Genomic DNA, 13982 nt, shown 5'->3' with positions numbered 1-13982 from the left:
AAATTGTACTTTTAGCCAACTCCTCTGTTTGAGTCCTCTGTTCTGGCAGGGATGGGTCCAAGTTCTAATAATAGTTCCTTGAGCTCTACATCTCTACATACGTGTCCAGCGTTGGAGCAGCGGGAGGAATTTAATGACAGAGCAGGTGCTGTGGCTTATTCCCTGGCAGAATAAATGGTGAAGGGTGGTGGCATGACAATTCTTTGCTTTCTTATTTATGCAAAAAGAAAAAAGCACCCAAGTAAAAAAGAATCAGAATTTGCTGTATTAATATCTATGCAAGCACTTTTTTTTTTTTTTTTTTTCACTTTAGCCTGGAGGAGGGGTTAGGAAAGGAAAAGAAAAAGGGAAAAAAAAACTTACTGTGAAAATGCTTAGCTGGGAAGATTTATTGCCTGATTGCCGGTACAATATTGACATGTCGTAACTGAAGAAAAACTTCAGCTTTCTGTTGGAGAAATGGCATTGTTTGAAAATTAGGGTGGAAGAGCATTGGGTGATTTCATAGAACATGATTTTCTAATAGGATTGTGTCAGTTATAGAGATACAAACAGCCCAGGGCACTATGCATCTTCAGTTCACCTGTCCTGCTTGGAAACAGAACTTGTAAGAGTAGGGACAATCTGGGTCCTATTCAATCAGCTTGTGCACCAGACTTCAGGGCAGCACTTGGGCAAAACTACCTGCCCATTCTGATTGACTGTGAAGCGTGGGATCTAAGATGAGTCAAAGCACAGGGAGGGACCTATTTTTTGAAGTATGGGTTGCAAGGTTTTATCACTCTGCATTTCCTTATTCTCTCCATAGGTATTTTTTTTTTTTGGGGGGGGAGCTAGTTTTGGCTCTGGATATGCTGCTCTTAAAGGCATGAAAATATGACAGGAAACAAAATCTAACTCCTTCTTCCACCTGGGATAATTTGACATTTTAACAGTATTTCTCCCCTGCTTGATTATGTAAGGTGATCCTTGACACTCAGTGAATACAGGTATGGTCTGCTTAAAGACTCAGCTCATCTCGGTTGTTAAAATCATTTTATACTGAGGTGCTTGGCACCTAACGCGTGGGACAGCAGCAGCTCAGAATTCTGGAAAGTGGGGCATGCTTGAGAGGGAACATGCTATGAAGGTTGTAATCTGACCTTTGAATCAACCTCTGAGTAAAATTTAAATATTACTGAAAGCCTTAAGGTAGGTTCCCTCTCCCTCTTCTACTCGGAACTGTAAACCAGTCAGAAGCTATTTGACATTAAGCTAGAAAATATGCCTATCCTTAGCATCTTTGTTCAGAAGTAAAATTCATCACTAGAAATAAAGGTAATTTATATTTAATGCCACCCCCATCAATCACTCAATATATTATTCTAATCTACCTCCTTTTTAAGGAGTTGAATAAGAAACGCTTGGCCTCCCCCTTCCCACCCAGTGAGGAATATTTAATATTACAAGCCTTCCTAGCCAAGGTTCACTGGAACTGGTTGCAGTTAGGAAACAAAAAAGCACTTTGACAACTTTTCAGCCTTTGGTTAAACCACACCAAGAGGCATGCTACAAACGTAACAATGTAGCATTATGCCAATTATCTTAAATCCTGCTCTCCCTTAAGCTCCCGGTGACCTGTTTCAGTGTCCTGTAACTTATCCTCTGGAAAGCTTACTCTCAACAGCAAGTCCTACTTCAAGACAACCCCTAGCCGGCCCCCTCCCCCAATGACTGACTTCTAGAAAACAGGTTATTTCTTAACTTTTTATTGACATTGGCAAATTAAAATAGAATAAATTAACAAGTATTTTCTCAAAAAAATGTTTTGTACAAAAATACTGTCAAAATTTCCTAAAAAGCTTTCAACACAGTAGTATCTTTTCATGTACTGAATATAACTATTAGCACAGTGTCAAAAATGTTTAAGACAGAAACAAAATAAAAATCTGTGAAATGTTTGCCACTGATGACATTCCACGCCCTATTACTGTCTGTACATGGGGGAGGGGAGACAGCCAACTTGAAAGTGAACGGTTTGACTTTTCCTGATCCAGAACGGTTTGGCCCACATCTGTTTAATCTTCCAGTTTAGCATATTTGGAAACTTAAGTCAGTACTCAAATGCATAGTTTAAAAAAAATGAAGCGAGATGGCAGTTTGCGCAGTGACGTCTGCCCTTCAAAGTCCATGCAGCCAACAAATGCAATTTTTCCTTTCACTCATACATCTGAAAGCAGCGCAGTCATTTGAAACCATCTACAAAATCCACAAGATTAAGCAGTTTGCCAAGCTTAATATCTAACAGTTGAGCACTGGAGAAAGTGAGGAAATAAGGAGTAAAAACAAACAACAAAAAAGACCAAGTTAGCTAGATATTTCAACTACATAAGGAAGGTGAATGTCAAGGCTACAAAAACGAAACAAGAACAGGAAAAAAGTGGCAGCAATCTTTTTTTTTTTTTTTAAACCAATTTGTACAAGTTTATAGTTTACTTTGTTTCCAGGTTCTCAAACCTTTCAGGATCTGAAAAGCGAGATACTGCGTCTAAGGGAATGTTTAATTCACACCGAAGAAGTTGGGGGGCGGGGGTGGGGAGGGTGATTTCTTTCGCCCGAGAGGTTAACCGAGTCAACAGCTGACTCTGCTAGGCTGCTGTTTGCACACGAAGTCCGTCATAAAATCAAACTCGTTCTGGCCCAGCCAGAGTTCAGGCAGCTCCTTGATGCGGTCCAAACCCATTTCTATCACTAAGGACATAAGCACCTCCTCGTCGATGAAATCAGTGTCTATGACATTGGGCGGCAGCATTGCCGCGGGGACATGAGCCACCGAGGCGGGCATGGTGCTGCCGCCGCCGCTGCCGCCCGCGCCGCTGCCGGCAGCGCCGCCCGAGGTGCCGCCGGAGCCGCCGGGGGTGCCGCTGCCGCCCGCGCCGCCAGGGGTGCTGCTGCCGCCGCTGTGCTTGGGGTTGCAATCTCGGAAGTGCTGGTTTGTCCCGTTCATCTGGTGGCCTGCAGCGGAGTGCAAATCCGGCATGTAGTGGTTGTGGGGGTAGGGGTGGTGGTTGAAATACTGGTTGTTGAGCTTCTGCAGCTGCATGCTGGCCGGCAGGGAGCCTCCCTGGCTGGCCACCGGGGGCCCCATGAACTGGGAGTTGTTGAACCTGGCGGCGGGGGCCAGAGCGCTCGGGGGGTGACCCCCGTTCACAGTCCCCGGCCCCATGGCGTGCCTGATGCCGCTCGTGGCATTCATGTTGCCCGCGCCGTAGTGTATATGCTCCCCCATGAGGGCATTGAAGGCGTGCTGGGGCTGCTGCTGGTGGTGGTGCGGGCTCGGGAACTGCCCCATGCCCATGCGGTGGGCAGGGTGGTGGTGCAGCCCGTTGGTGCCGTCGGGGAAGCGCCCGTGGTTCATGGCCATCATATGGTCTGCCATTTCCAGTCCTGAAAGCGAAACGAGCAGACGCTGAGACCCGCGCCACACGTGTCGCCCACCAGAGCGCACCCCACTTCTGTAGTCTCGGTACCCGCGCGCACGTCTAGCTGCAGACCACCACCCTCGGAAGGGAGCCCACCGGCAGCCCGTGCACCCGAGCTCGCCACCTCGGAGGACCTGCTGCCCACCGGACCAGCACAGCCTGGTGCTGAGCGATCTGCCCCTTCCCCTACGATCCGGGAGGGGGGGGGGCAGAAGCCCCCCCCCCCCCCCCCCCTGGGTTCCCCGAAGTGGCCTAATAAAGGAAGTGCCCCGGAGCCCGGCCGCGAACTTCAGGCATTCAACCAGCCCTCCTCAGCCTGTGGTTGCACATCCTGTTGTTATTCCCCAGCTCCGCCTCACGCTCATCCCCCGGGCCAGCCCTGCCCTCGGAGGACTAGGCTGGCAGCAGCCCCGGCCAGCGTCGCCCGCCGCGCTCACCTTCCGTCTTTGCGATTTCTGCTCGGAACGCCGAAGGCGGGCTTGTCGGGTCCAGGACCGGCTCAGCAGCACATAGAGGGAGAGCCGAGGGGCTGTGGGGCGCTCGCTTGTGCGAGGTTGGCGCCGAGATCTTGCAGCAGGCGCTGGAGCCGATTCGGAGCCGTTCCCTTTTCTTTTCCCTCCGCTGCCCTCACCGCTGCGCAGGACCGCCCGGCAGCTGCCAACAATGAGCTGTGTTTCTTAGGGCTTTGGCCACAGTTAATATAAAGATCTCAGGAAGGGCGGAGCGAGAGCCTCCCCGGCGGCAAGCTGGAAGACGCGGACTGCGGAAATTCAGCGCCCTGGATTGGGTTCCCCGAGCCCAGTCCGCGAGTCGGCGCTGCACGTGCGCAGAGAATGCGCGCCCCGGCGCCGCCCTGTAGTTCCCGGGTCTGTAGTGTCTTTCTGGCCTCCAAATATTAGGTTTGTGCCCACCACCTCCGGGGGAAGGAGGTAATACTCCCGGCCACCCAGTGGAAAGAAGTACCTACAGGCGAGCAGCAAGGACCACTCCCCGCCTACCTCTGGCCAGACCTCCCCGCCCCCAGCTCGCTCACCGGCTCACCTAGTGATCTGTTCTGCCCTCTACAGGAAAAGAGGATTCGCCCAGCATTTCCCCCCACCCCCACAGCAGAGATTTTTTGGGTGCAAAAGCCTCCCCAACCTGCAAAGAACGGTTGTTTTCCCAAGTTAGGGTTTTTAAAGCCCTGGACCGATCCTGCCCTGTGCTCAGAGCGCGCTTTCCTGAGCCGCGCCTTTGTGTTTTTACACAGGCAACATGTAACCTAACCGAGGTCTTTTCTGCGTGTGGATGCGTCCTCACACACCCCCACACACACCCCGCCCAGCACCTCCACTCTTTTCAAGGACGGGGGCTGGGGGCGGGGAGCGGCAGCGGCTGCAGGTGGACCGAGCGCGCTCGCAGGCCGGATCGGCTCCACTCCCGGGTTCGGGGATCCGCTCCGCGCTTTCCGGCCTGCTCGACGCTCCGGGAGTACGTGTGCTTCTGCTAAGTTTGCGTTTGCAGCTCTTGGTAGCTTTGGCATCCGAGCTGAGGCGTCCCTGCTCTGTAAACAAACTCAGCGATCCTCGTCCCCAGATCCACCTTTTTGCACATACACAGTTACTTGCTTCTGCTGTTGCCCTTGATCCAGGAGGTGGGGGTGTGTGCAAACTTGCACAGCCTCCCTCCGGGCTCTGCCTGACGGTTTGGGGTTGATTTAGAAGCAAACGGGTTTGTAATTAAGAAATTCGAGGGCTGAGTAAGGCTGCTGCTGCAAAAGGAAAACAGATAGATAGCTTGGTAATCGCTCTGTAAATAAAGTCGTTTTGGAGGTGGGCACGTAGCAGCACGTCCTGTATGGCACGGTGCGCGCATACACGGCTAGGACTCTTCCTTTTCAGTAAAATTGTTCAGTGGAGCAATAGGCGGTGGTAATAATAACAACCTTGCTTGCAGAACGAAGCACAAGGAGCCGGGTCGCCCATTTGGCTCATTGACTTGCAAATAAAACCCCTAACACTGGTCTGGGCCAGTATCCAGTCCGAGCTCTCTTGTTTTGCGAGTTCTTTCCCCTTCACCAGGATGAGGCTGCTTGGAGCGTGTATCTCTCTCTTTAAGTGGTGAAATCGAGTTTAGCGCTCCGAATAAGGACTTCTGTGTACGGTGGTTTGTTTTTTTTTTTTTTTTTTTTCATAACGTGATGTCCATGGAAGACTTCCTGCTGTAACTAGCCAGCACCCCTCCCCCTCCCACTTCTTTTTCTTCCTTCTAGCTCACAGACTTTTTTTTTTTTAAAGGCTGTATTTCTTGAGAACTGGAAATTCTGTTACATTGCCTGCCTGCCCCATTCAGTACAATTTTTTTTTTTTTTTGGCTTTACTCCTATGTCTTCCTCAAGTTAGTCTTACTCAAACGCCCCAAACAACAAAACCTTCTGTCTTCTTCTCCACCCCTTTTCCAGGCTGTCCAACATTTATAACCCTGTATGCAAAGATTTTGAAACCTCAAACATGTTTACTTTTTGGAGAAGTGAGCAAGAGATACATGGCTTTGAGTTAAAACAATTCTCTATTTTGTCCACCTCCTAATTTTGCCTGTAGGTCATGAACATGAAGTTGAAAAACCAAGAGGTTTGGAAGAGACCCAGAGGGACACTTTTATTTATTTATTTATTTATTTATTTATTTACTTACTTACTTACTTACTTACTTACTTACTTACTTACTTACTTAATTTTTACTTAATAAAATTTATTCACTTTGTGTCCAGGCTGTAGTCCCCTTTCCTCATCTACTCCCAGTCCCACCTGCCCTCTTCCTATGCCCCTTCCCTAGTCCACTGATAGGGGAGGAAGCTTCCTCCCTTCTATCTGACCCTAGCCTATCAGGCTTCATCAGGTCTGGCTGCACCATCTTCCTCTGTAGTCTGGCAAGTGGCAAGGCTGCCCACCCTCCCACCCCCACCCCAAGGAGGAGGTGATCAAAGAGCCAGCCACTGAGTTCATGTCATAGACAGCCCCTGATCCCCTTAGTAGGCAACTCATTTGGAAACTGAGCAGCCATGGGCTACATCTGAGCAGGGGGTCTAGATCCTCTCCATGCATGGTCCTTGGTTGGAGTATCAGTCTCTTGCAGAGGGCCCTGGGCCCAGGTTTGTTGGCTCTGTTGCTCTTCTTGTGAAGTTCCTGTCCCCTCCAGGTCTTTCTATCTCCCCCTTCTTCCATAAGATTCCTTGTGCTCTGCCCAAAGTTTGGCTATGAGTCTCAGCATCTGCTTTGATACCCTGAGAGGCAGAGCCTTTCAGAGGCCCCCTGTGGTAGGCTCCTGTCCTGTTCCTTGTCTTCTCCTATTTCTGGTGTCTATCCTGTTTGCCCCAGAAGGGACACTTTCTATCAAAAACAAACAAACAAAAAACAAAACAAACAAAAAAAAACTGCATTCAAAAATATTGGCCAAGCCAAGATAATTTTTTGAATAGATTATTTACTCCCTTCCTTATTGTGCAGTGTCTTGCAACACAAGGAACAGCTTTTGAATGTCTAATCTACATTCCTCTTGCAATCATTAAGGGAAGGTACCCCACTGTGGAGCTCTAGTGTTTCTACAGACTGTTGGGCAATACCTGAAAAGGTCACTTGCCCGTCCCCCACCACTAAAAGGAAAAGATAAATACTTTTGGGTCCAGCTGGATGAGATGCAGGATGCATTGCTCATTTATTCTCCCAATGCATGGTCTCCAGGTGCCAGGTACTTCTGCCCTAAGATATAAACAAGACAAGAATTCATGGTTAGAAGGAGACCTCAGATGATTAGGCTTTGGATACATCCACCCTCATCATCCCAGAGCATACAGGAGGGATACCGTAGGCTGTCTCACAAGCATTGGGAGTTTTCCGGTGGACATGGTAAACTAGTTAAGACCAGAAGATGAGTAGATTTGGCCACACAGCCCAATGAGTTCCAGCAGTCATGAGAGAAGCACACTAGAGAGATATATTGGATCCTAAGGGCCTGTGTCTCCAGGCTGAGAATTCAAACTGAGTCCCAGAGACACAGAGGAGTGGGTTAAAGGTTGTGGCCCTATGAGGTAGTATTGTAGATCATGTTTGAGAAAGGAAGACTGGAAACAGGGAGTCCAGGTTGTGGGCAGTTATAGTTATCCAGGAATACAGGAAGTTCCCTGAGGTACTTCTGACAACCTAGGGAGTTATGGCCTGCCTCTGATTCTGTCAGCACGAGATGGTTGTATGTTTTTTTCTAGAGCTGACATAATAGAACACCATCTTAAGCAAAAACAAGTTATTGTCTGATCTATATTAGGGAACCAGAAGTCCAAAATCAGGGTTGGAAGGATTGGTCCTGTCTGTCTTGTATCTTCTGGCCAGTTGCTGGCAGCACTGGGTATATAGATCGCTGTAGTTTCTAACCTCATCTTCACGTAGTAGTTCTCTGCATAGGTGTGTCTCTGTGCCCCTCACCCTTTATAAGGACATCAGTTACACTGGATTAAAGCCTATCCTAACAACCTCATTGGGGCTGGATGACCTCAGTATATCCTGTATTCAAATCAGATCACATTCTGCGGTACAGGAGGTGAACACTATACCATAGCTTTTTAGAAAGGTGAGACCCAACCCATAATAGCAATGAAGAACTAAGAGATCTAAGATTCCTGCTGATGAGGAAAAAACTCCCTAGAATTCTTTTTCCAGACACTCTGATGGCCCTTGTCCTCATTTCTATGTCTCTACTTAAATACCACCCAGAGGTATTGCTCAGAATCCCACCCAAAGAACAGTATTCCTTTTTGTTACCTTTAACCCACTTTACTTTTCTCCTTTCTGTCTGTTCCCACCTCATCTGTTACAGTAAATAAACTGCCAACTGCCTTCCCCCACTAGGAAGGGAGCCCCAAGAGAGCAGAGATCAGGATGTTTGTTCATTGTAGATCTAGTCTAATTAGATGCTTGCTAACAATGAATGAATGAGTGAATCAATGAATTAGTGAATAAAGATTGATACATCTTAGAACAGCTATCAAGGGAACCAAAGTGAAAGGTGAGGAAAGATTCTTCTAGAAGTTGCTGTTAAGTTAAAGGTAGAAAAATCCAACAGAGGACTGGGGGTGTAGTATAATTGGTAGAGTACTTGCCTAGCACAGAACCAGGGGGTATATAGTGTAATTATTACACTTGGGGAGTGTCAAGGGTTCAAGGTCGTCCTTGGCTATATAGAAAGTTTGAGGCCAGCCGAGCTATGTGAGACCCTATCTTAAAACAACAAAACATCCAACAACAAACAACAAAACAGTGACACTCCAGTGGAAAAGAACAGCTGCTCTTCGCAGTGTGAACCTTGACCTGTCTTTCACTTAAGCAAGAATGTCATCTGTTGAGGGAGGAGGCTCATGGGGGCTCATTGGCTGCTTAGTAACAAGCCAAATCAGGTCCCCACTGGGCTAAGTTTTGACTCACACAGAGCTTTTAAGTGTGAGCCTCCAGCTTTAGCTAAAAAATAAGCTTAAGAAAGAAACAAACAAACAAGCAAAAATCCCTAAAGAACTTATTTTTGCCTGTGTGGTGGGTGTGGTGTGGGATCTTACACAGTGTTTTATACTTTACCTAAATTACCTCATGTAATCCTTAAAAATGGGGGTATACCTTTTTATAAAAGGAGGGGTTTGAGTTTCAAAGAGGTTTAAGAAAATGAAAACAAAATAGCAACAACAAAACGGTACCTTGTATCATTACCGTTAAAGAAGGAGGTTGCTTGAACTCTAAAGTGCTATCCAATGACGGTGGCTAAAATAAGGCCAATATTATATTAGATGGCTAGCACTGCCATAACAAAACCAGACTGGGAAGGTTATCAAAGGAAATGTGTTTTCTCAGTTTTGGAGGCTGGAAGTCCAAGGTCAGGCTGATAGTAGATCCTGTTCTGAGGCTTCTGTTCTGGGTGTGCAGTTGGCCGTGTTGCTGTGTCCTCATGCAGCCTGCCTGCCTTGCGTACCTCTTACATATGCACATGGCCTTTTTTTTTTTTTTTTTTTTTAATAAAGACTTTGGCCAGATTAGATAGGACTTGCTCAGATGGCTTCCTTTCAATGTCACCACCTCTTTAAAGGCCTTATCTACAAACAGTGACATCCTGAAGAACTGAAAAACAGGGTTAGCACTTCATCATTGAATTCAGAGGGGGAAGGCGGCTCAGCCTGTGTGCTACTTCATGTGTAAATTCATTTTAGTTGACTGATGTTTTAATCAGTATGCAACTTCAACAGCAAACTAGGAGAACTCACATTGGTTTTGAAGTTGGGTGAGGTCTGTTGAGAGCCTGAAGGTGAAAAAAAAAATCAGTAGCTGCATAACATAGAAAGTTCTCTATCAAAGCAAGATTTTATTCAGTAAGAACTAGTGTGGGCCCCACAAGCAGTGACAGAGTATGTGGGTCCTGGAGGGGAGATTACTGGGTGGATGGAACAAATGCAGCCAAAAGAAAAAACCGTGGATCACCCAAAGCTTTTGGCTGGTTGAATCAGATGCACAAAGAAGATGTTATTTAAAAAGGGGAACAAACTTGGAGTATGTGAAGTGTAGGGATATCACGTGAAAGAGCTAGAAATAATCTTTTTGCTGAATTTGGCTCTCCTTAAATTGGTTTGAAATGTTTCACTTTAATAAAGAGTTACAGAAACCAAAGAAGAATTGTTTATTTTTCTTTCTTAAAAAGAAATATATTTTAGAGAGATGAGAAATGGGACCAAGAATGGCTATTTAATCTGAAGGAAAAAAAAAAAGCTGTCAGGTGACCTGATACATATGTTTCTGGTGCGCACATAGGCAGAACAACATGGTGGATCCTTTCTAGATGTCTTCTTTTTCCGCTGAGACAAAGAAAAGAAAAGAGAAGCACATTAGAGAAGAGAGCGTCCAGCCAGGGGTTCCTATCCTGTGTCCTTTAGATGCAGAGTATCCACAGCTTAGCTTTTATGTACCTCACATTCTAAGAGCTTCTGTTTTGTTTCCTTTCAAAACATTGTTCTGATGTCAAATAGCTACAAAGAGAATGCTTTGGATAACACCCAGAAAAAAATTATGGAATTGTACTTGTAGGTGGAACTTTAAAAAGAAGAATTTATCCCTATTCTCATTTTTTAGATGAGAAATTCAAGGTCTTGAAAGGTTAAGTGACTTCCTCATACTACCCTAAACACCAGTATTTCCAAACACACTGCACTGTCTTCACCTGGTGAAGTGGACAGACTGTGCTGAACAGCTGGATCAGCCTGTCTTAGACCAGCGTTCTTATAATTAACTGAGCTGTAGGACTCAGCTCAGTCACAATATCTGCGTAACAATATCAGTAACAGTATCTGTGTGGATTTCTATGTTTATACAAAAGATTGAAGTCAACTCCCTCAAAATTATTTTCCAGTTCAAACAGGAAGTGGGAGAGTCTCTGCCTGGCTGTCCTGAGAGGCAGTTGCACAGGTCTCAGTGGATAGCTTGCCTGCTGCTCACAGGTACAGACTTTTGCTGGAGGGGTGGTTTTACAGTTTACAGCCGGTGCTTCTGTTTTGTTCCTTTGAGTTTTTTGAAACAGAGTGTTACTATGTAGCTCACACTGGTCTCAAAAATCTTCCTGTGTCACTCACCTGAGCACTAGACTGACTTAGATGACTATGCTTCCACACCTGGCCTTAAATGCTTTCATTTCTGTGTCATATCATGTGTGTGTGTTATATTTCAACATATGCATATATATATTGATTCTAAGAAAATATTAATTGGTTTTTGAGAAAACATTTTATTTTTCCTTGCTAATTTTGAAGTCTTTTACTGAGGAATCAAAACTCCGAGGAAATATTTCATCAGTTTCTAATCTTGTAATATGTAGTTATGTCTAAACTATTTATATATGTATTTAATCCAAAATCCAAAAAGACATATTCTCAATTTTGAGTTTGTCAACAAATTATGCAAAAATGGGTTAAAGTAAGCTTCCCAAACAAATTTCAGTTACACATGAGTATAAAATATATTTGATATGAACTTTCATATTTTTAGGTATCATGCAAAAAGTTTTTAAATGACCTAAAAATGTCTACATGATTCAGACACTGATGACGATGGTTCACATGGCAGAGATGTTAAAAAAAAAGTTAGTTCAAGTCAGTGCTTCTTAAGAGTAATACAGAAAGCCCAAAAGAAAGAATCCTTCCAGAGTCTCACACATTTAGTTAACTGATTTTTATTATTTTTATGCAGATGAAAATAGAAAATGACAGTGACATCCTTACATTTATTGCTCTTGTGTAACTACATTACCAGAACACATTTTATATGCTCACTAAAAATGAAATTGAAGAACCAATAACAGTTGAAATGAACATCATTCCCACAGCAAATTTTGCAGTGATTCTAGTGGCAACTGCTGCCGCATGTACTTTTTCTGTTGAGTTCAGTGCTATGGAATGCAATTATTTTTATTTGGCTTCTCTAAAAACTTCCTTTTTTCTTTTTTTTTTCTCCAACTTCTGATGCAGGGTTTTACTGTTTATTCCTAGCTATCCTGGAACTCACTCTATTGACCAGGCTGGCCTTGGACTCACCAGAGATCCACCAGCCTCTGCCTCTGAGTGGGGATTAAAGGTGTGTGCCACTATTCCTGGTTTAAATTAAAGATTTCTTGAAGCAGAAAAGAGAACTTCTGAAAAAATAAGGACTGTGAAGGTGACAGGAAAATCAATGAAATAAAATAGTAGAAAATAAAGTAGTAGTATTTATATTCACTATAAATACTGTGGATCTTATAATTATTATTATAAATAGTTTGAATTAATAGATAGGATAGAAAGGCTAATTCACTAGGAAGTTTAACATCACAAAATTTCCTTTAAAAATGCAGGGATCTTCTCCCTATATTAAATAAACAGGTGATTCCTTAAAGTTATCTGTGAATTCTTTCTTTCACAGACATTCACATTCTTTTCTCTCACTCTTTTTTTAATTCATTCAAATATTAGTCTGGCAGAGTTCTTATATGAGCTTCAAAATAATTACATAATAAAATGTATATTAGTATATAAATAACAGCCGGGTGTGTTGGCACACACCTTTAAGCCCTGCGCTTGGGAGGCAAGGCAGAGTCAGGAGGATCTCTGTAAGTTCAAGGCCGGCCTGGTCTACAAAGAGAGTCCAAGACAGCCAGAGCTACGCAGAAAAAACAACAAAACAAAAAAACAAACCAAACCACACCAGCAACATATTAAAATAATAATAATAATAATAATAATAATAATAATAATAATAATAATAATAATATATAAATTACTTTGACTTTGGAGCGTATTATCTGGAATGCTTATAGGTATAATTCCTCTATGCAGTTTAAACAATCTTGTTTACACCCTTAATTTGTAGTGAGCAAGGGACTTCTAGGCTAATTTGATCTTCAGCAAGCTCTGAAATCAGTGTGTGGAGGAACTGGAAAAGGACCCACAGAATGTGAAATAATATTATCATCGGTGATGGAGAGAAAAGGCCATAAACATTTGCAAGAGAAGATCAGAATATTTAGCAGGAAAATTCCAACTTCCTGGCCCCTCCTGAACCTTGGGAGTTACAGCCTAGAAATCAAAGATACTAGAAGAACAAAAGCCCCGTTGTAAATCAATCACGTTCTCTTCATCCACCTTGCCTTTGACTAGTCTGAAAGCCTGTAGGGCTCAGGCTAGATGGACCAGCTGAGCTGAAGACCAGCATGGGTTTGTTATGGCCTGCTAATGGACAGACACAGGGACAGTGAGTGTTGGTTTGGCCTCCTTCCATCCCTCTGTATTATAACTATTGGTGTGCTCTGAAACTCTGAATTACTACAATCCTATTCACATATCCTTCCTATGCTTTTTCATCCTGTAAAGCTTCGCAGCAATTTTTCTGTAGTAAATCAGGTCAGGTCCCCATTATTGCCCCTACCATGTATGTAGTCATGGGTCATTTAACCTTGGGAACATGCTTTGAGAAAGTCATCATTAAGAGACTTCATCATTGTGCAAACATGTAGAGAGCAGGTAAACGAAGAGCTGAGGTTAACTACATGGTATAACCTCTTGGGACCACTGTCTTATGCTTGGACCATTATTGGTGGTAGTGTCACTGTAGAGTGTAGCGGGAACACCTTTGCTCTCCTTCCAGAGCCACTCTTATAGTGTATGCTTAATATTTATTGTTGCTCCTTGGTCACTGTCCCCACGGTGGCAGGGACCAGGTTTCTATTTTATCCTGGGCTCTATGTCATCCAATCTCCAATATGAAGTACCTGACTGAGCCCAGTGATGATGAAGCTGAAAACTCAATCTCTTAATTACTTTCTCTTGAAGAAATTGAGATACAGTTTTATGCTTCTTTTACAAAAGCGGTATTTTCCCCAACCTTTATTTTTTTTATTTTTTATTTTTTGGCTTCCTATTCTGTGGACCCTCCAGGTCTTTTCCATAAGAGATAATCCATACTGACTAGTTTAGGGAGAACATTTTAGAAGC

The 13982-nt window shown here is 44.3% G+C and overlaps 1 protein-coding gene across 1 annotated transcript; it reads right to left on the bottom strand.

Annotated features, from left to right (window-relative positions):
- Positions 1 to 1732: 1732 nt before the first annotated feature.
- Cited2 (Cbp/p300 interacting transactivator with Glu/Asp rich carboxy-terminal domain 2) lies at positions 1733 to 4078 on the bottom strand. Its single transcript, XM_055602169.1, has 2 exons — positions 3899 to 4078; positions 1733 to 3426 (listed from the first exon to the last, which is right to left on the bottom strand). The coding sequence occupies exon 2, from the start codon at positions 3416 to 3418 to the stop codon at positions 2612 to 2614; it is 807 nt and encodes a 268-aa protein (XP_055458144.1). The 5' UTR covers positions 3419 to 3426; positions 3899 to 4078; the 3' UTR covers positions 1733 to 2611.
- Positions 4079 to 13982: the final 9904 nt, after the last annotated feature.

The sequence above is a fragment of the Psammomys obesus genome, unplaced genomic scaffold (assembly GCF_907164565.1).
Source record: "Psammomys obesus unplaced genomic scaffold, mPsaObe1.curated_primary_1811, whole genome shotgun sequence".
Classification (NCBI taxonomy): domain Eukaryota; kingdom Metazoa; phylum Chordata; class Mammalia; order Rodentia; family Muridae; genus Psammomys; species Psammomys obesus.
Note: the sequence above shows the minus strand (reverse complement) of the source record. Positions and strands in the feature narration are given on the sequence as shown.